General features: G+C 35.2%; 1 protein-coding gene across 3 annotated transcripts in view; it reads left to right on the top strand.

Moving 5' to 3' along the window:
* Positions 1 to 21,511, top strand: part of acsf3 (acyl-CoA synthetase family member 3) — an 85,495-nt gene extending 63,984 nt beyond the window's left edge. For all 3 annotated transcript variants that reach the window (XM_055216563.2, XM_055216554.2, XM_055216569.2), the window contains 2 exons: positions 5,260 to 5,506; positions 21,068 to 21,511. In XM_055216563.2, coding sequence (XP_055072538.2) covers positions 5,260 to 5,506; positions 21,068 to 21,191 — 371 coding nt within the window. In that variant the 3' untranslated portion in view covers positions 21,192 to 21,511. The remainder of the gene's footprint in view (positions 1 to 5,259; positions 5,507 to 21,067) is intronic.
* The last annotated feature ends 1,182 nt before the right edge of the window (positions 21,512 to 22,693 follow it).

Below are 22,693 nucleotides of genomic sequence, written 5' to 3'. Positions count from 1 at the left end.
GTTAACTTGATTAGCTGTTCACAAATGCTAATTTTTACGATTTAAGTATACTAGCAGTTCATAAATACTTGTTTTTACTAGTTAACTTAAATAGCTGTTCATAATTGCACATTTTTACGATTTAACTGGACTAGCTGTTTACAACTCTAGTTTATACTTGGTGACAAGACTAGCTGTATACACAACTGCTCATTTTTACTATTTCCTTTGACTAGCTGTTCACGACTGCTCTTTTTTACTAGTTAACTTGACTAGCTTTTCACAACTGCTTATTTTAACGATTTAACTGTACTAGCAGTTCACGATTGCTTGTTTTACTAGTTAACTGAACTAGCTGTGTTTCCCTTTTTAGGAGGTACCTTGACTAGCTGTTCATGACTGCTAGTTTTTGCTTGTTAACTGAACATTTTACAACTGCTTGTTTATACTAGTTGACTGGACCAGCGGTTCACAACTACTTTTTACCAGTTAACTTGACTAGCTTGTTTATCACAATAGTTCTGAGATGCACAGAGACATCACTTTCTGTTCATTAATCAGACTCAATCCAGATGATTTAAACAGTTTACAGACATGCTTTAGGGTTTGTGTTTTATTACTGTATGTGTATATTAATTATCATTTGTTAATTACCAGTTGTTGAACGTGCTACCCTGCTTATTTAAATTAGATTTTAAGACAATAAAGTTTGTAATATTTCTCGGTGGCTCACTCTGGTTATATCATTTAATAATTTATTGCTGTTAATAATGGAAATATTCAATGCGGTATCTCCAAAATCACTTTCACATTTTGTGTACAGAGCGGCAACAGAAATGTGTAAGGGCCTGCTGTAGCCGTAACACTACCCAGACTGTTTATTGGCACAGATCCGTCTTGACTAGTAGTTTAAATCCACACATTGACATCAATCTTCTTTTTCTTCTTGTCCGAAACGCTGCCCGCTGACATGAAGGTTTAATATTTCCTGCGACCTCTGAGTCCTCCCCAGGGGCATTATGGATTTTTAAAGAGGACAAAAACATCCGTAAATGCCGAGCCGTCCCTCACCCTGCTTATCTGTCTCCATGTCAAACACACTCTCCACTTCATTTCCATGAGAAGGGAACCACAGCGCCGTGACCAAATTACGCCCTGCGTTTTGCGGGTGGGTTTATTTTAAAGAGGGACCGGGCGAGTGTAAATACATTCTTATTGCTGTTAACACCCAGGCATTTTTCTGCATCTTCCTAATTCCTTGGCCTCTCTCTCTCTCTCTCCCCATGTCTTTTCACCAACCCACTTCTCCTTCACCTCCTTCCACCCTCCCTCCTCACCCCAGCCTATCACTGCTGTGCAGTGGTCTGTGAAGAAATTCCCAATATCTAAATTTACACACTGTATCAATCTTGTTTAATAGACTGGAAAGCTTATTGCTCCGGTGCCGGGCGGCAAGAGAGGGCAGCGCTGATAAATTGCACCGTCCCTGCGACAGCCGCCCGTGATGTATAATGAAATATTTATGATTTATCCCAGCTAATAAACTGAAATGAAGAGGCTGATGTATGGGAACAGATGGGCCCTCTATTGATGCCTCGCTTCTCGATGGAGAAGGAGAGATAGAGATGGGGGAGCGATCGGCAAAGAAAGAAAGTGATGGGGAAAGTATGTTTTTTATGCTTTTAGTAATGGAGGGATAGACGGTTGTTTTGTATGTACATTTTGTATAAAAATAATGTAGACATCAAAGCAGAACTGGAAAAAGTAAAAGTTCACCCAAAAATGAAAGGTCTGTTGTTGTTGGACTTTCCTTCATTTGTGAAACAAAACAATTTAGCCACATTTTTACTTAAAGGTTTGTTCAAATCTATGTGTGCAATGGTTTCGCCGTGCTTGCTTCAGAAAGCGTCACGCTGATGTATAGATTGATGGTGTGGATGAAAAACGTGATTCCAGTGTCACCCATCAACAGTCTCTCGCCTCCAACCAGTCACGGCCTGCTGATGTGTGTCCAGTTGCCCCTGCCTCCATCATTTTAACCCTTACACACAGATGCACTATAACCCATTACACACAGTTCTTAACCTGTACACACGTGTTCTCGTTTCTCGACTTCTTGTAGCCACAGCTGGGGCTCGGCACTCAATAACCATCCACGCTGGACTTCCAACACCTCTGACCAATTCGCTTTCTTTCCTCTCCTTCACACTCACCTGCAATGAGTCATTACTCATCTGTTTCGTGTTCCTGCCACAGATGAGTCCAACACTCGATGGCAACATTATACATTTACAAAATCTGTTTTTTAAGAAGACAGTGGTATTTACAAACCGGTTTGTCCTCTAATCGTAACGGGTAAAGTCAATCCTGTTCTCTTAACCATGAAGTATAGTTCGGTCTTGCAAAGCATAGATCACTTGACTTGTACATGTACACTGATGTGTTCAATTCAAAAGGTCTTGCCTGTTGTTTAAAGGTCACGTTCTTTCTGATCACTTTTTTTAAACCCTAGTTAATGTGCTATATTAGCATTAAAAATAGCTGTGAAATGATAAAGCTCAAAGTTCACTGCCAGGCGATATATTTTCTTTAACAGAATTCTCCTTTCAAAGCCTGCAGCGAACGGCTGGTTTGGACTACAGTCCTCTACTTCCTGCTTTAATGACGTCACTAGAACAGTTTTTGACTAAACTCCGCCCACAGGAATACGTCAGTCGCTAGCTAAGCTAACGGCTAGCTAAGCTAACGGCTAGCTAAGCTTATGGCTAGCTAAGCTAACGGCTAGCTTAGCTGCTATCGAATCACAACACACTAAACAAACTACACAATCAGAACTCGATACGTATTTCTGAAGGAGGGAACAAGGAAGACATCATCCCGTTTTTAGGACAGTGAAAACAGTGCTATACAGATAAGTAAATTGTGTGAAAAATACCATGTTTTTTAAACGTGAACCATGAACACGTTATATTGCGTACTCTAAACACAATCAAAGCTGCAAAACACAGAAAGAACGGGACCTTTAATCAAAAGAATTGACTCGGAAGACTCATTTATTTTCAAGGCTTTGTAAAGAATCGATTCAGGAGACTCGTTTATTTGCAATGCTTTATTTGGATGTTTGTAAAAAATTGACTTGTTTTTTTTTAAATGCTCCGTAAACAATTAACTTGGAATACTAATTTATTTGCGACACTTCGTAAAAAATCGACTCGGAAGACTCGTTTATTTGCAACACTTTGTAACGAATCTACTTGGAAGACTCTTTTTTTTTGTGACGCTTCGTAAAGAATTGACTCGGAAGACTCATTTATTTGTAATGCTTTGTAAAGATTAAATTCAGTGTACTCATTTATTTGCGCTGCTTCGTAAAGAATCAACTCTGAATACTCATTTATTTGCGACACTTCGTAAATAATCGACTCGGAAGACTTGTTTATTAGTGATGCTTCGTAAAAAGAATCAACTCTGAAAACTCATTTATTTGCGACGTTTTGGAAGACTCGTTTATTTGCAACACTTTGTAAAGAATCGACTCAGAAAACTTGTTTATTTGCAACACTTTGTTAAGAAACCACTCGGAATATTCATTTTTGTTTGTGACGCTTCGTAAAGAATCGACTCGGGAGAGACTTTTTTTGTAATGCTTTGTAAAGAATCAATTCGGAATACTCATTTATTTGCGCTGCTTTGTAAAAGAATCAACTCGAAAGACTCTTTTATTTGCGACATTTTGTAAAGAATCGACTCTGAAGACTTGTTTATTAGTGATGCTTTGGGAAGAATCGATTGGAAGACTTGTTTATTAGTGATGCTTTGGGAAGAATCGATTGGAAGACTCGTTTATTTGCGACGCTTCGTAAAATAATCAACTCGAAAGACTAGTTTATTTGCAACACTTTGAAAAGAATTGACTCAGAAGACTTGTTTATTTTGTGACACTTCATAAAGAATCAACTCGAAAGACTAGTTTATTTGCGACACTTTGTAAAGAATCAACTCGAAAGATTAGTTTATTTGCGATGCTTCGTAAAGAATTGACTCTGAAGACTTGTTTATTAGTGATGCTTCGGGAAGAATCGACTCAGAAGACTAATTTATTTGTAATGCTTTGTAAAGAATCAATTCAGAACACTCATTTATTTGCGTTGCTTCGTAAAGAATCATTTCGGAAGACTCGTTTATTTGCGACATTTTGTAAAGAAACGACTCGGAAGACAAATTTTTTGCGACGCTTCGGAAATCATCAACTCTGAAGACTCGTTTATTTGTGACACTTCGTGAAGAATCAACTCGAAAGACTAGTTTATTTGCGACGCTTCGTAAAGAATTGACTCGGAAGACTCGTTTATTTGTGACACTTCATAAAGAAACAACTCGAAAGACTAGTTTATTTGCGACGCTTCGTAAAGAATTGACTCGTAAGACTTCTTTATTTGCGAGCTTCGAAGGGAATTGATTTGGAAGACTAGTTTATTTGCAATGCTTTGTAAAGAATCGACTTAGAAGACTCAATCCTGGAATAAACTTCACATTTCATAATGAATAAATATGAAGAAACTTTATTTTACTCAAGTAAATGTAAGTAAATGTTACGCATTACTACCCATCTCTGCTACACACCCACCAAAGAAAGCTTTTTTCCCAGAAACATCCTAAGCAACAAAAACAATGCAAAATCGTACATCGTACACTTCTGGCGGATCATAAGTAACAATAGAAAGAGATTATTTTGTTTGTATCCATACCTTAAGATCCTGCATATACTTTAACAGCTTTTATCGGTAACAAATGGCAAGAGTAAATATTAATTTGTCTTTATTTTAGTTTCTCATTGTATATCATGTTTCCCTTGATATTAAACTGCAATGATTTTGCACATCCAGTAGATTCTGATTGGCTTTGCTTTCCTCAATGAAACTCAATGATGTGTCTGCACCTGGTTTGATCTGTAGATGCTGATGTCTGTAGTCTTTGCTTTTTTTGGATGGTAATTAAAGCGTCTCCAGCTGAGCTGCTCTGTGCTGTTGGGTTTTAATGTGAGCAGAAGATCTAAAGCTGACTACAGCCTATTATTAGAGATCAGCCGAGAAAAAACACACACAACACTCGTACCCTTATGAGAAGAAAACACTTACTGGTGAATTCATACGTGAAGAGACAAGATATGAACTTTTCAGTGCCGTTTTAGGCGATGTTTTGATATGTTTTATTCAAACAGGACATTTGGGTGGGACCAGGCATGAAACTGAACTGAAAACATTTGGGCTGTTCTTACAGGTGACACTGCAGTCTACAGAGACGGTGTGTACTGGATCATGGGTCGAACATCAGTGGATATAATCAAGAGCGGAGGATATAAAATCAGTGCACTGGATGTGGAGAGACATCTGTTAGCTCACCCTGATATCACAGATGTTGCTGTGATTGGAGCTCCAGATGCTACCTGGGGTCAGAAGGTCACAGCGGTGGTACAGCTGAAGAAGGGAAAGATGTTGACCCTGTCGGACCTGAAGATCTGGGCCAGGTAACTCATAGTTAAAAAAAAACATCAGCAGAAAGACACTTAAAGTGACCAATCAATATTGGCTCTTTTATATTATGATATTTGTAGTAAAACCATACTTACCACAAATTTTCATTTGTCTTAATACAGGAACTTGATATTATAGTTAAAATACTATCAATATTTTTATTCAAACAATGGTAATCCACATGGCAATATGCCAAAGAACATGGTTGCCATACTTTTACTAACCTTGAAGTTAGAGTTACATGAAAAACAAAATAACAATATATACATATAAGAGCAAATGCAAAACTGAATTGAACAATAATGTTTTAAATCGTTCTTTACTAAAGTTTTAATTTCATTCACATTTATATTAAGGAAAAACCATAACTTTTGGTTTCATTCCTCATCCAACAGTGGGTACAAAACAAATAGCGACAGTTAAATCCTATATAAATGAAAATGTTTGCTTTCCAAGTAGATTATTTAAGAAGTTTTCAGAGTTGGTTCTTTACAAAGCGTCGCAAATACACAAGTTGATTTTTTACGAAGCATCACAAATACACAAGTTGTTTTTTTACGAAGCGTCACAAATACACAAGTTGTTTTTTACGAAGCGTCGCAAATACACGAGTCGTTTTTTAACGAAGTGTCGCAAATAAAAAGTATTCAGAGTTGATTCTTTACAAAGCTTCACAAATACACAAGTTGATTTTACGAAGCGTCACATATACACAAGTTGTTTTTTTACGAAGTGTCACAAATACACAAGTTGTTTTTTTACTAAATGTCACAAATACACAAGTTGTTTTTTACGAAGCATCACAAATACACAATTTGTTTGTAAGAAGCGTCACAAATACACAAGTTGTTTTTTACGAAGCATCACAAATACACAAGTTGTTTTTTACGAAGTGTCACAAATACACAAGTTGTTTTTTTACTAAATGTCACAAATACACACGTTGTTTTTTACGAAGCATCACAAATACACAAGTTGTTTTTTTACAAAGCGTCATAAATACACAAGTTGTTTTTACGAAGCGTCACAAATACACAAGTTGTTTCTTACAAAGCGTCACAAATACACAATTTGTTTGTAGGAAGCGTCACAAATACACAAGTTGTTTTTTTACGAAGTGTCACAAATACACAAGTTGTTTTTTTACTAAATGTCACAAATACACACGTTGTTTTTTACGAAGCATCACAAATACACAATTTGTTTTTAAGAAGCGTCAAAAATACACAATTTGTTTTTACGAAGCGTCACAAATACACAAGTTGTTTCTTACAAAGCGTCACAAATACACAAGTTGTTTTTTTACAAAGCATCATAAATACACAAGTTGTTTTTTACGAAGCGCCGCAAATACACAAGTTGTTTTTTTACAAAGCGTCATAAATACACAAGTTGTTTTTACGAAGCGTCACAAATACACAAGTTGTTTCTTACAAAGCGTCACAAATACACAATTTGTTTGTAGGAAGCGTCACAAATACACAAGTTGTTTTTTTTACGAAGTGTCACAAATACACAAGTTGTTTTTTTACTAAATGTCACAAATACACACGTTGTTTTTTACGAAGCATCACAAATACACAATTTGTTTTTAAGAAGCGTCAAAAATACACAATTTGTTTTTACGAAGCGTCACAAATACACAAGTTGTTTCTTACAAAGCGTCACAAATACACAAGTTGTTTTTTTACAAAGCATCATAAATACACAAGTTGTTTTTTACGAAGCGCCGCAAATACACAAGTTGTTTTTTTACAAAGCGTCATAAATACACAAGTTGTTTTTTACGAAGCACCGCAAATACACAAGTTGTTTTTTACAAAGTGTCACAAATAAACAAGTAGTCACAGTTGATTCTTTACAAGGCGTTACAAATACACAAGTTGTTTTTTTACGAAGTGTCACAAATACACAAGTTGTTTTTTTACGAAGCATCACAAATACACAATTTGTTTGTAAGAAGCGTCACAAATACACAAGTTGTTTTTTACGAAGTGTCACAAATATACAAGGTGTTTTTTTACTAAATGTCACAAATACACAAGTTGTTTTTTACGAAGCATCACAAATACACAATTTGTTTGTAAGAAGCGTCACAAATACACAAGTTGTTTTTTACGAAGTGTCACAAATACACAAGTTGTTTTTTACTAAATGTCACAAATACACACGTTGTTTTTTACGAAGCATCACAAATACACAATTTGTTTCTTACAAACCGTCACAAATACACAAGTTGTTTTTTACAAAGCATCATAAATACACAAGTTGTTTTTTACGAAGCGCTGCAAATACACAAGTTGTTTTTTTACAAAGCGTCATAAATACACAAGTTGTTTTTTACGAAGCACCGCAAATACACAAGTTGTTTTTTACAAAGTGTCACAAATAAACAAGTAGTCACAGTTGATTCTTTACAAGGCGTCACAAATACACAAGTTGATTTTACGAAGCGTCACAAATACACAAGTTGTTTTTTTACGAAGCATCACAAATACACAATTTGTTTGTAAGAAGCGTCACAAATACACAAGTTGTTTTTTACGAAGTGTCACAAATACACAAGTTGTTTTTTTACTAAATGTCACAAATACACAAGTTGTTTTTTACGAAGCATCACAAATACACAATTTGTTTGTAAGAAGCGTCACAAATACACAAGTTGTTTTTTACGAAGTGTCACAAATACACAAGTTGTTTTTTACTAAATGTCACAAATACACACGTTGTTTTTTACGAAGCATCACAAATACACAATTTGTTTTTAAGAAGCGTCACAAATACACAATTTGTTTTTACGAAGCGTCACAAATACACAAGTTGTTTCTTACAAAGCGTCACAAATACACAATTTGTTTGTAAGAAGCGTCACAAATACACAAGTTTTTTTTTTTTACGAAGTGTCACAAATACACAAGTTGTTTTTTTACTAAATGTCACAAATACACACGTTGTTTTTTACGAAGCATCACAAATACACAATTTGTTTTTAAGAAGCGTCACAAGTACACAATTTGTTTTTACGAAGTGTCACAAATACACAAGTTGTTTTTTTACTAAATGTCACAAATACACACATTGTTTTTTACGAAGCATCATAAATACACAATTTGTTTTTAAGAAGCGTCACAAATACACAATTTGTTTTTACGAAGCGTCACAAATACACAAGTTGTTTCTTACAAAGCGTCACAAATACACAAGTTGTTTTTTTACAAAGCATCATAAATACACAAGTTGTTTTTTACGAAGTGCCGCAAATACACAAGTTGTTTTTTTACAAAGCGTCATAAATACACAAGTTGTTTTTTACGAAGCACCGCAAATACACAAGTTGTTTTTTACAAAGTGTCACAAATAAACAAGTAGTCACAGTTGATTCTTTACAAGGCGTTACAAATACACAAGTTGTTTTTTTACGAAGTGTCACAAATACACAAGTTGTTTTTTTACGAAGCATCACAAATACACAATTTGTTTGTAAGAAGCGTCACAAATACACAAGTTGTTTTTTACGAAGTGTCACAAATATACAAGTTGTTTTTTTACTAAATAACACAAATACACAAGTTGTTTTTTACGAAGCATCACAAATACACAATTTGTTTGTAAGAAGCGTCACAAATACACAAGTTGTTTTTTACGAAGTGTCACAAATACACACGTTGTTTTTTACGAAGCATCATAAATACACAAGTTGTTTTTTACGAAGCGCCGCAAATACACAAGTTGTTTTTTTACAAACCGTCACAAATACACAAGTTGATTTTTACAAAGCATCATAAATACACAAGTTGTTTTTTACGAAGCGTCACAAATACACAATTTGTTTTTACGAAGCGTCACAAATACACAAGTTGTTTCTTACAAAGCGTCACAAATACACAAGTTGTTTTTTTACAAAGCGTCATAAATACACAAGTTGTTTTTTACGAAGCACCGCAAATACACAAGTTGTTTTTTACAAAGTGTCACAAATAAACAAGTAGTCACAGTTGATTCTTTACAAGGCGTTACAAATACACAAGTTGTTTTTTTACGAAGTGTCACAAATACACAAGTTGTTTTTTTACGAAGCATCACAAATACACAATTTGTTTGTAAGAAGCGTCACAAATACACAAGTTGTTTTTTACGAAGTGTCACAAATATACAAGTTGTTTTTTTACTAAATGTCACAAATACACAAGTTGTTTTTTACGAAGCATCACAAATACACAATTTGTTTGTAAGAAGCGTCACAAATACACAAGTTGTTTTTTACGAAGTGTCACAAATACACAAGTTGTTTTTTACTAAATGTCACAAATACACACGTTGTTTTTTACGAAGCATCACAAATACACAATTTGTTTCTTACAAACCGTCACAAATACACAAGTTGTTTTTTACAAAGCATCATAAATACACAAGTTGTTTTTTACGAAGCGCTGCAAATACACAAGTTGTTTTTTTACAAAGCGTCATAAATACACAAGTTGTTTTTTACGAAGCACCGCAAATACACAAGTTGTTTTTTACAAAGTGTCACAAATAAACAAGTAGTCACAGTTGATTCTTTACAAGGCGTCACAAATACACAAGTTGATTTTACGAAGCGTCACAAATACACAAGTTGTTTTTTTACGAAGTGTCACAAATACACAAGTTGTTTTTTTACGAAGCATCACAAATACACAATTTGTTTGTAAGAAGCGTCACAAATACACAAGTTGTTTTTTTACGAAGTGTCACAAATACACAAGTTGTTTTTTTACTAAATGTCACAAATACACAAGTTGTTTTTTACGAAGCATCACAAATACACAATTTGTTTGTAAGAAGCGTCACAAATACACAAGTTGTTTTTTACGAAGTGTCACAAATACACAAGTTGTTTTTTACTAAATGTCACAAATACACACGTTGTTTTTTACGAAGCATCACAAATACACAATTTGTTTTTAAGAAGCGTCACAAATACACAATTTGTTTTTACGAAGCGTCACAAATACACAAGTTGTTTCTTACAAAGCGTCACAAATACACAATTTGTTTGTAAGAAGCGTCACAAATACACAAGTTTTTTTTTTTACGAAGTGTCACAAATACACAAGTTGTTTTTTTACTAAATGTCACAAATACACACGTTGTTTTTTACGAAGCATCACAAATACACAATTTGTTTTTAAGAAGCGTCACAAGTACACAATTTGTTTTTACGAAGTGTCACAAATACACAAGTTGTTTTTTTACTAAATGTCACAAATACACACATTGTTTTTTACGAAGCATCATAAATACACAATTTGTTTTTAAGAAGCGTCACAAATACACAATTTGTTTTTACGAAGCGTCACAAATACACAAGTTGTTTCTTACAAAGCGTCACAAATACACAAGTTGTTTTTTTACAAAGCATCATAAATACACAAGTTGTTTTTTACGAAGTGCCGCAAATACACAAGTTGTTTTTTTACAAAGCGTCACAAATAAACAAGTAGTCACAGTTGATTCTTTACAAGGCGTTACAAATACACAAGTTGTTTTTTACGAAGTGTCACAAATACACAAGTTGTTTTTTTACGAAGCATCACAAATACACAATTTGTTTGTAAGAAGCGTCACAAATACACAAGTTGTTTTTTACGAAGTGTCACAAATATACAAGTTGTTTTTTTACTAAATAACACAAATACACAAGTTGTTTTTTACGAAGCATCACAAATACACAATTTGTTTGTAAGAAGCGTCACAAATACACAAGTTTTTTTTTTTTACGAAGTGTCACAAATACACAAGTTGTTTTTTTACTAAATGTCACAAATACACACGTTGTTTTTTACGAAGCATCACAAATACACACGTTGTTTTTAAGAAGCGTCACAAATACACAATTTGTTTTTACGAAGTGTCACAAATACACAAGTTGTTTTTTTACTAAATGTCACAAATACACACATTGTTTTTTACGAAGCATCATAAATACACAAGTTGTTTCTTACAAAGCGTCACAAATACACAAGTTGTTTTTTTACAAAGCATCATAAATACACAATTTGTTTTTAAGAAGCGTCACAAATACTCAATTTGTTTTTTTACAAAGCGTCATAAATACACAAGTTGTTTTTTACGAAGCACCGCAAATACACAAGTTGTTTTTTTACGAAGCATCACAAATACACAATTTGTTTGTAAGAAGCGTCACAAAAACACAAGTTGTTTTTTACGAAGTGTCACAAATATACAAGTTGTTTTTTTACTAAATAACACAAATACACAAGTTGTTTTTTACGAAGCATCACAAATACACAATTTGTTTGTAAGAAGCGTCACAAATACACAAGTTGTTTTTTACGAAGTGTCACAAATACACAAGTTGTTTTTTACTAAATGTCACAAATACACACGTTGTTTTTTACGAAGCATCACAAATACACAATTTGTTTCTTACAAACCGTCACAAATACACAAGTTGTTTTTTACAAAGCATCATAAATACACAAGTTGTTTTTTACGAAGCGCCGCAAATACACAAGTTGTTTTTTACAAAGTGTCACAAATAAACAAGTTGTTTTTTACAAAGCGTCGCAAATACACAAGTTGTTTTTTACGAAGCGCCGCAAATACACAAGTTGTTTTTTACAAAGTGTCACAAATAAACAAGTAGTCAGAGTTGATTCTTTACAAGGCGTCACAAGTACACAAGTTTTATTATTACGAAGCGTCACAAATACACAAGTTTTATTACGAAGCGTCACAAATACACAAGTTGTTTTTTTTACGAAGTGTCACAAATACACAATTTGTTTGTAAGAAGCGTCACAAATACACAAGTTGTTTTTTACGAAGTGTCACAAATACACAAGTTGTTTTTTTACTAAATGTCACAAATACACAAGTTGTTTTTTACGAAGCATCACAAATACACAATTTGTTTGTAAGAAGCGTCACAAATACACAAGTTGTTTTTTACGAAGTGTCACAAATACACAAGTTGTTTTTTTACTAAATGTCACAAATACACACGTTGTTTTTTACGAAGCATCACAAATACACAATTTGTTTTTAAGAAGCGTCACAAATACACAAGTATTCAGAGTTGATTCTTTACAAAGCGCCACAAGTACACAATTTGTTTTTTTACAAAGCGTCACTAATACACGAGTTGATTCTTTACAAAGCATCGCTAATCTTTTTTTTTTACTATTAAACTTAACTTATAAAGTATGCATGTATTGTTCTGCATGCATTGATCATAGAGACTGCAGTTATTGTAAGTTGTTTTGTATTAAAGCGTCTGCCAAAATGTATAAATGTAAAATGTACATGTGTGATCAAGGATATCTTATAAAAACCCTTGATTTCCAGCATGTGCATAAAACCCAGATTGGAAATTTGGCATACACCTTATGTTTTTTGTTCATAATCATATCACCATAACATGATGCTTTACTGATAAATAAAACCACCCAGCATTACTACCTGATTTGCCAAAAGGCTGACATTGCGAGATAACTTGTTACAGCAGGATGAAAAACTTGAGGCAGGTGATGAAATGTTACTGAAATGCACCAGCACCTTCGATGCGAGTTTCTTCCTGTGATGTGTAGCCGTGTGTTTGGAAGTGCAGGGCTTGCGTCAGCGCGTGTGTAGGGTGTTGAGTCAGAGGCCATGTCACGTCAGACTCCCTCAGGGAGAGCATGTACAGTATATAATAACAAAACATACATGCAGACACTCATGAATGAAGATTATTTAGAAACAAGAAAGGCTTGAAAAACGTGAAGGCAACATGAAGGACGCAGCATCCACTTGTCTCATTCTCTTGATTTTCTTTAACCCTTGTGCATTGTTTAAATTCACTACCCTTTCGTGTTGTTCGGGATAAAAACATCAACTAAATTAAACTACTATATAAATTTATCAGATACATTTTTATTTTTCAAATGTTTTTGCATAAATTTGCATAAAACACACACTAATATGTTGTTATATTCTATGTACAAGCCGGAAACTAAGCTTTGTTTTTGCACAGGCCTGTCTAAAGGGTTAATGGTGCCAGCATGGTGATCAACAGTAAAAATTACAAATTTCACCTTTTTGCAACAGGAAAACCATCAACAATCAAGAATGCATGATAATATTTTGTCATGGCTTTGCAATCAAAATTTTTTGTTATAATGGAAGTCAATGGGGCAAAAATAGCCATGAACAAGAAATAAGGGAGAAAAAAATAAAATCTGATGCTGCACAAAAACTAACAATGCATCAAAGCCAATGTTTTTACTAATCTTTGACATGCCCAAGACTGTAAAAAAAAGGTAAAAAATAAGTAATTTTATATGTTTTCCCCAAATCAGTGACATAATTTATGAACTTGGCAATAAAAGAGTTAAAATCCTGGAATTTTTGTAAACATTTAGTAGTTCTGATCAGGACTGAGGTTGACTAACAGATTTATGCAAAAAAAGTGAAAAAATATTTATCTGATACGTTTTTATAGCGGTTTAGTTTGGTGGATGTTTTCATCACGAACAACATGAAAGGCTAGTTAATTTGCCCACAGTTTTATTGTTAAGTTTTAAAACATTTCAAAGCATTTTCCCAAAATATGTGTCAATATAAGATTTGTCACCAAAAATCATTCCATTTGCTGAAACACAGAAAAAGTTGTGGCCAAATTAAGACTCAAAAGCACCTCATAATGGATGAAAACTTCCCCAACAGCACATAATGGGTTAAAGGTGGTCTGTGTAAATTTTAGGGGCAACTAGTGGTAAGATTGTGAATTGAAACCAACAGCTCACCCCTCAATTTCAAAACGCATATTGTAGCCACACGTCATCGTCTAAGACAACGTAGGGAGGAAACGTTGTCCATTTAGGGCTACTGTAGAAACACGATGGCGACTTCCATGTAAGAAAACAAGCAGTGAATGGAGATAAAACGGCTCATACTAAGGTAATAAAAACAATAGAGTTCATTAAGTAAGGTTTTTATACACCACTGATAATATAGTTACGTAGATTATTTGCATTTCTGTCAAGAGATTTTTCTAAAAGTTACACAATGCACCTTTAAATGTCACTTGCATTTTTTTGCCCCAATGCCACCACAGACACAAGACACATGTCCTTTAACTGGAAGTAGCTCGGGGCTTCTCAGTCTCTCTGTATTTGTGAGAGCTCCATATGGTGTGGGGGTTTTTACAGCCGTCTTCTGGCCTGCTGGTGCTATGCTGCGGTCGCCCCGCTGACCTGCGCTCGCCCCCTCCAGCGCAGCCCAGAGAAGACAGAGACGCATAGAGAAAATGAAAGAGAGAGAGAGAGACTCACACTGTACCTCCAGCTGTCATCCTGAATATTCATCACTCTGTTTGTGTCATGAAAAGTCAAGGCAGGAAGGGATGAGCTGGAGGTGATGATACACACAAACACGCTAAAGAAAAGCTGCTAGGGTGAAGTGGAGAATATTGCGTTTAAGAGTAAAATAAAAATCATCTTTGACGCACAGAAGGGTAGAGAGCAGAAACGGCATAAACAGAGAATTCGCTGGAAGCCTGTTTGGGAGAAATACACTTACAACAAGCTAAACATTAGATGATAAAGACGCCTCCGGGCTTGTAGGCACCAGCGACAGTCAGGTTTTTAGAATGCAAAATATTTAATTAACACGGCGCTTCACTATTTCTCTTTATTTCACACCAATTGTATTGTGTATTAATTGAATTCCACATAACTGGAAGTGTTTTATAAACATAACAGATACTCCAGCTTTGTAAACTGTTGCGATGTGTGCCCCGTTACAGTGTAATTATTTTGCCCAAAGATATTTTAACACCCTTTGCATATTCAACATGCAATATCATTTGTTTTAAAGCTGGAAAATATTTGGGTGGAGGAATGATATTGCAATATTATTATTATTTTCAATGTATGTTGTGATATGACAAATACTGAATGACTTCATGACATAAGCTCTGTTTGAGAGGAATCAACTTCTGATTGCATTTCTTGTATAGCTCTGGCAACTTGAGGAAAATGGTTGTGTACCTCTTGTCATAAGACCATAAGACCTTTATTTGAAACCCATTAAAGGGATAGTTCGGCCAAAAACGATATTAAACGCATGATTTACTCACCCCCAAGCTGTCCAAGTTGCATATGTCCATCGTTTTTCAGACAAACACATTTTCGAATATTTTAGAAAATATTTTAGATCTTTCTGTTGATTAAATGTAATGTTACGGGGTCCAGCAATAGTCCACGACCTTCAAGTCCAAAAAAAGTGCGTTCATCCTTCACAAATGAAATCCAAACGGCTCCAGGATGATAAACAAAGGTCTTCTGAGGGTAATCCGTGCGGTGTTGTTGTAGAAATATCCATATTTAAAATTTTATTAACCTAATTAACTACCTTCCGGTAGCGCCGCCATCTTAGTAAGATGGCGGCGCTACCGGAAGGTAGTTAATTACGTTAATAAAAATCCGCACGGATTACCCTCAGAAGACCTTTGTTTATCATCCTGGAGCCGTTTGGATTTAATTTGTGAAGGATGGACGCACTTTTTTTGGACTTGAAGGTCGTGGACTATTGCTGGACCCCGTAACATTACATTTAATCAACAGAAAGATCTAAAATATTTTCTAAAATATCCGAAAATGTGTTTGTCTGAAAAACGATGGACACATGCAACCCGGACAGCTTGGGGGTGAGTAAATCATGCGTTTAATATCGTTTTTGGCCGAACTATCCCTTTAATAATTTTTTTACGAAACTGAATGTTAGTGAGTCTGATTTCTTTCTGCCATTTGAAAGTAGGGATGCACCGATACAGCATTTCTGTACTGATAGCAATATTCAGTTACCTAGAATGACATATACCGATACAAACCGATAGTTTTGCTTTTACTACTTGTTTCAAATTATTATGTCATGAAATCCTAGAAGTGCAGAGCGTACAAACTACAATACTGTTGTCATTATCACATTGCCCTGATTATCGGCTGTTTTATAATAATCAACTGACGTCTGATAGTGAGAAAGTGATTATATATATATATGAAGAGTTTCGTTGCAAAACGAGATAAATCAATTTTTTTAAATGTTTGTCAAAACATGTTTATTATTATGTTATCATGTTATTATTTTGTTTTATGGTGCTACTTAGCTGTATTTTTTAAGTTATGAAGGTTTTAAATCAAAACAAACCAACTGCAGTTGCATTGAAATTAATTAGAATGCACAACCAAAAAAACGCGATTTCTGAACAATTAAAAAAACGGTGGTTATCTCGTTTTGCAACGAAACTCTTCATATATTTTGAGTGCTGGAAGCCGCAAGCGATTGCAGGTCGTGTGACTAAAAACAACCAACCTTTCCATGACAACATCTAAAGCTCTGCCTAACAAAGTGGGTTTTTATTTCTTATCTCTATGGGGCAGTTTCCCGGACAGGGATTAGACTAGTCCTAGACTAAAATAAATGTAAAAACTGTCCAAACTAATAACATCTCTTTTTAACATATCCTAACATACATCAGGGCCCTGTGTTTTGCCTCTAAATGGACCCAAGTAATGTTTTTAGTAAGGCATGTTTGTTAAAACTTGTTATATTTCCTAATTAAACTAAGCTCTAGTCCTAGTTTAAGATAATTCCTGTCTGGGAAACAACCCCTATATTTGTAGTAGTAAAGTGCTAGAAAACAATATCCTTTGATGATAGTTCCTCATCATTGTGGAGAGTGCAGTTCATGGTTCCATAGCACCCTCACCTGTTTTTACTTATTTATTTGTTAAATATAGTTTTTAAGTTCAGTAAATGTTAAAAATTGAGACTTGTAACATTTGGCCACATCATTGTGTCATTTTTATGATGTAAATTGAGTGAGCAAAAGCAGTATCGGCTCAAGAAAATCGTCAGCCTGTATCGTTCATCGGCTAAGGCTGATGAAAAAAATCGGCATTGGCACTGAAAAATCCATATCTGTGTGTGTGTGTGTGTGTGTGTGTGTGTGTTTAAATATACATAATATTTATACACAGCACAAACTCATATATTGTGCCAAAAATTACTTTTATTTTGTATAAGATTAATCTAGATTAATATATGCCCAGCACTAATACACACACACACACACACAGGGGCGCTGTAAAGGGGGGGGTAAACAATGACGATTCTCGGGGCCCACAAGTAAGAGGGGGCCCAGAGAAGCCCCCAAAATTGTGGTGCTTAAAAATATTTAATAGCAAAAATTATTAACTTTAAATTATTCTATTTGCTGTTTCCTGGTATCAAAAAAATGTATTTGTTCAGGAAACACAAACGTCCGTGGGCCCCTTTCTCCCTCTCAATTATCATAAAATGGTTCAGTCCGCCCAAATTGTATAATCCAGGCAACACAACTTGACTTCACTTATAAGCGCCGGCAGAATATCAACTTGACTGAAGTGAAAATGCCTCAAAAATCTGGAAGTCAAAAACGTAAAGAGAAAAAAAATAAGAGAAGTGAAAGAGGCAAAGGGTCGACATTATGTTACCCAATTTTTCACAAGAAAAGGTGGGTTTGTAAGTAGGCCTAAATTGTTAGTGGACCGCCCGCCCGTGACAATTATCGTAGCCTACGGCACTTTTCTGTGCTTACGCGCACGCTTTGCACATGAGGCCCCAGGTCTCTACGGTAGCATTTTTCGACAAGTAAGCACGTTTCGATAGAGCAGGGTGCAGCGGGTGCACGGCTTTGCCTCACAGGCAGCCGTTGTCGGCATCATACGCTTAACCGGCGCAACATCATAGAATGTCTCTGAACAGGTTCACGCCCACTTTTGGGGAAATCTGTCCACCCTGCCTGCCATAGAGCGCGAAAGATAAATTAACATATTTAATTTGGTCAATATAAAAACATGTCTCTTTCATTCTCCCAGCATCAAATTTGTGTAACAACGCTCCCTATTGGCCAGAGGTGTCTTACCCGGACATTAAACTCGTACCTCATCGAGTCAACAGGGAAGCAAGTGAATGATTTTACTTCGTATTTGAAAGTTACTTCGTATTTATTTATTATGTCTTTATATTTAGAGTAATGAGTGCACTTTTCCGTCCAGCCATACAACTAACTGGCTTAGCGATATTTCCAGCAATCACTGGATGGCGTTACACAAATTTGACGCTGTGAGAATGAAAGGGACATGTTTTTATATTGACCAAATTTGATGTGTTAATGTATCTTTCGCGCTCTATGGCAGGTACGATGGACAGATAAATACTCAACATGTTTAATCTGAGTGATTTCATAAGTTATTTACGCCTGCCGGCTGTGTAAAAACGTTGCTTTGTTCCGCTATTTTGAATGGAAGCCAATGGAAGCGCTGCTTTTTTATCCCCCGAAAAGGGGCGGTGACGAAATTTACAGGCAAGTTCCCAGATGTGCCGGTAGTCCGTATTGTACGAGGCTCCGCCGGTCCACCCACTTTCAGCACCCTGCTGCAGTCCACGCTATTGCACCTGTCTTGCAAGCAGTCTAACTTCATGAACTCTGATAAAAATCCTCTGCCAGCTACTGTACAAACTACTATCAGCTGTTTGAGGTTTCAGTGCATCTCTTAAAGATGATGTGGAGTTGTAATACTTAAACATTATCTGATTCAGACTGATTCGGCAAAACTCAATTTAAACAGCGCAAAATGACTGCCTGTGGACATTATAGATTATTATTATTATTATATTTCTGTTTTTATTCACACAATAAATATTTAATGAAAATAAATTTTTAATGAAAATTCATGTAGTTTTAGGAAAAGTCACATGCAGCAGGGAGCAGCAAGGCTTTATGATTTATTTAGACAAAGTTATTGACTATGCAAATTTCAAAACGGTCAAAATGACGCCTTGTTCATTCTAGTGTTAAAGATAATTACCATAAGTTTAAATGTTGCGGTTAAAATGACTGCTGCTGGCCGTTCTAGTGTTAAAAGTGCATGATAAGGGAACTCAATTTTCTCCCAATGTTAGGTCAAGAAAACGCTGGAAAAAATAACAATACACAGTTTTAGTTAAACATTCAACACTGCAAAAATGACTTTCTAACTTAGTTTTTTTGTCTTGTTTTCAGTAGAAATATCTAAAAATTCTTAAATTAAGATGCTTTTTCTTGATGAGCAAAATGACCTAAGTAAATAAGTCTAGTTTTAAGACAATTTAATATACAATTTAAGTGAAATTGTCCTTAAAACAAGCAAAATTATCTGCCAATGGGTTGAGAAAAAAATTGTGAAATAAGATTTCTTTTTTCTTAAACACTTAATTCAAGTAAAATTTTCTCACTCCATTGATAGTCAAAATACCATAAAAGCGCATGATTTTATGTAAATTAATATGAAAAAGTCTCAGCTGTGTTGGGGGCCCTGTCAAGATTCTTTTCATGGGGCCCAAAATCCTTAGCAGCGCCCCTGCACACACACACATGACAACAACTTTATACAAATACAGCATGTTAGGCCAGAATATTTCCAGTGGCTTTAATTAACAGAGCTAGCCAAAATACTAAACAAGGAGGAAAAAAATTATAATAAATAATAATAATGAAAGGCCAAAATTATTGTTTTACATGAAAAGACAGCGTTAAAAAAATCAGGGATTTAAATTTTGAAAATCATTTTAGAGTTTTCCCTAAAAATACACGTAAAAACATTAGTATTTTGTTGTTTATAAATGAATTTGAACTTTTGTTTTCTTGCAATATTGAAGATCGAAAAACACTGCATCTTTTTTTTGTTATTTTAACCATGTTTTCCCCATTTCAATTTTTAGTTAATAAATGCAAATAAAAACATTATTTTTATTGAGTATTTGGCAAAAATGTGGTTGTAATTTGACAGAATAGAACAAAAAGGATAATTTTACTTAAACACAAAACTATAAATTGTAAATCTAGAAAAACTGAAATGTTGGTGAAATTTCTTTTTCTTCTGTAGACTTAGAAAGAAGATTTTTGCAGAAATAACAGTGCTCTGTGATTCATATAATGCAAGTCAGCAGTTTCCGCCACTTTGAGAGTTCAAAAAGCAGATAAATATAATACAAAAGTAATCTCCATAACTCCTGGTGACATATTATTGACGTCTTGTAAAGCCAATCGATTGGTTTATGCAAGAAATTGAACGTTATTTACAACATTATTACTAAAGATGAACCGATATTTGATTTTTCCACTGATACCAATAGCAGATTATTCAGAATGATATCAGCTGATACCAAAGCCACTAGTGATAGTTTGGTGGTTATATTAACTTGCATTAACTAAATTCTGAAGATAAAATTTTCTAAATGTTATTCATTCATATAATGACTTTTGGCCTTTACCAAACATGAGCACGTTCTTGTGGTGGTTGATGGCGGTTGGCAAACCAGCCCCTCAGTGCCAGCTATAGGTTTTCTGCTAAATATCTTTATTATCCGTCTACTGAAGTAAAAAAGTCACAAACATATATTAGATGGCCTGAGGGTGAGTAAATAAACAGCAAATTTTTGTTGCAAATACAACCAAAATGTTCTTATTTCTATTTCTCACCCAGAGATCACATGGCTTCATACAGCATCCCCACAGGACTGATCGTAGTGGACGATATGCCAAGAAATCAGATGGGCAAGGTCAATAAAAAGGACCTGCTACGGCAGTTCTTCTCCACAACAGTCTGAATGAACCACATCAGTCTGATCTAGAATCAGTGCTCAGAGAGACCGGATTAACCGTCATGGAATGAAACTATATCTAGATCAGTTATTTGATTAATAGACGTTTTTTAATCGTGAAGTGTGTGTCTTCATTAGTAGCCAGTAGAGGGGACCAGACTTTCCCAGAATGCAATGCGCTGCTTTGTTTTATGTTTAATTAAATCACAAGTGCATCATCATTGTGTGATGCCTTTTAACCTCAATGTTACAGATAAAATGTGTTCAATTTAAATAAAAGTCTTTATTTTCTGTAATTGTATAATAATAAATTATTTTGATCAATAAATGATGTGCTTGTTTTCATGTAATATCAGGTGTGCAGGTTTGTGTATGTGTGTATGTACAGCTGTGTGTACACAGGTGCGGTCGACCCCGGAGGCAATGCAAGCTTGTGGAGTTGTAAGTGATTGGGACACAGATGGGACCTCGGTTCTCTCCTCTTCTTCACAGATACAGTGCACGTCTGCGGATAAGGTCGATGTATTGCTCTGTTAGAAAACAAGTGTAGAAGTTTTCACGGTCCTGTAACTTGGAAACGCAACAAAGACTTTACTGTTAACTTAGATTATACAAGTTCTGGATCATAAAAAGGTGCTATTAAAACATGTTTGTGATTTTGGAAAAGTGTCAATAATGTACAGTGTGCAACACTTCCTCTTTAATAAATCATCACAATTACTCCAAGCGTCAGCAGCAGAGTCTGAGACCAGAGAACCCGAACCGTCCAGAAACCTGACAGAGACTCCCTCAGGCTGGACTCCTGATACACGACGGCCCCACCGGTGCTGAAGGCAGACTGCTGAGGATTTGGAGGTAAAGTACAAAGTGAATGAACGGAGGTAACCAAGCGCTCCATCTCTCCTCCTCTGCCCCGCAGTCAACACAGAGCTGATTAAGAGAGCGACTCGATCGATCTCACGCCTGGCACAGAACGATGGATGAGTCTATTGGGTTGCTGTGGCACTGAGCTGTGAGGAGGGGTGACAGGACACACTAAAGGCCGTTTTACACAGGATGTGGTGTAAGTTACTATGGCGATGATCATGGCATAAAGCTTAGCTACTTATGGTACCCAAAACCCAGGACTGCACAAACTAAACTTAACGTTTTTTTTTAAATTGCCAACCACCGGCAGAATTTTTTTTTATGATTTTCACAAAAGTTTAATGCCCCACAGAAATGTTCTTCTTTAAATATATAAACATACAATTTATGAAATGAAAGATCAGACTCTCCTTAAAAAAGCAGTTTCCTCCTATCTCCATATGTCCTCTTTTTATCAGCTCTCAAATATGGGTAGATGTCTTCAAAGACCAAATTTTGAGAAAAAAGCTGTTAAGATAATTGCTTTTTTGCAGAGTTTTATAATACTTAAGTATTTTAGCATTTTCCAAGCATCTGTGCTTTATCAGAGTGTTTGTTTTGGGAAAACATTTACTTTTATTTACTAAAAAATGTTCACTACA

Source organism: Misgurnus anguillicaudatus, chromosome 21 (genome assembly GCF_027580225.2).
Source record: "Misgurnus anguillicaudatus chromosome 21, ASM2758022v2, whole genome shotgun sequence".
NCBI classification, from domain to species: domain Eukaryota; kingdom Metazoa; phylum Chordata; class Actinopteri; order Cypriniformes; family Cobitidae; genus Misgurnus; species Misgurnus anguillicaudatus.
This window is presented reverse-complemented; position numbering and strand designations above follow the sequence as displayed.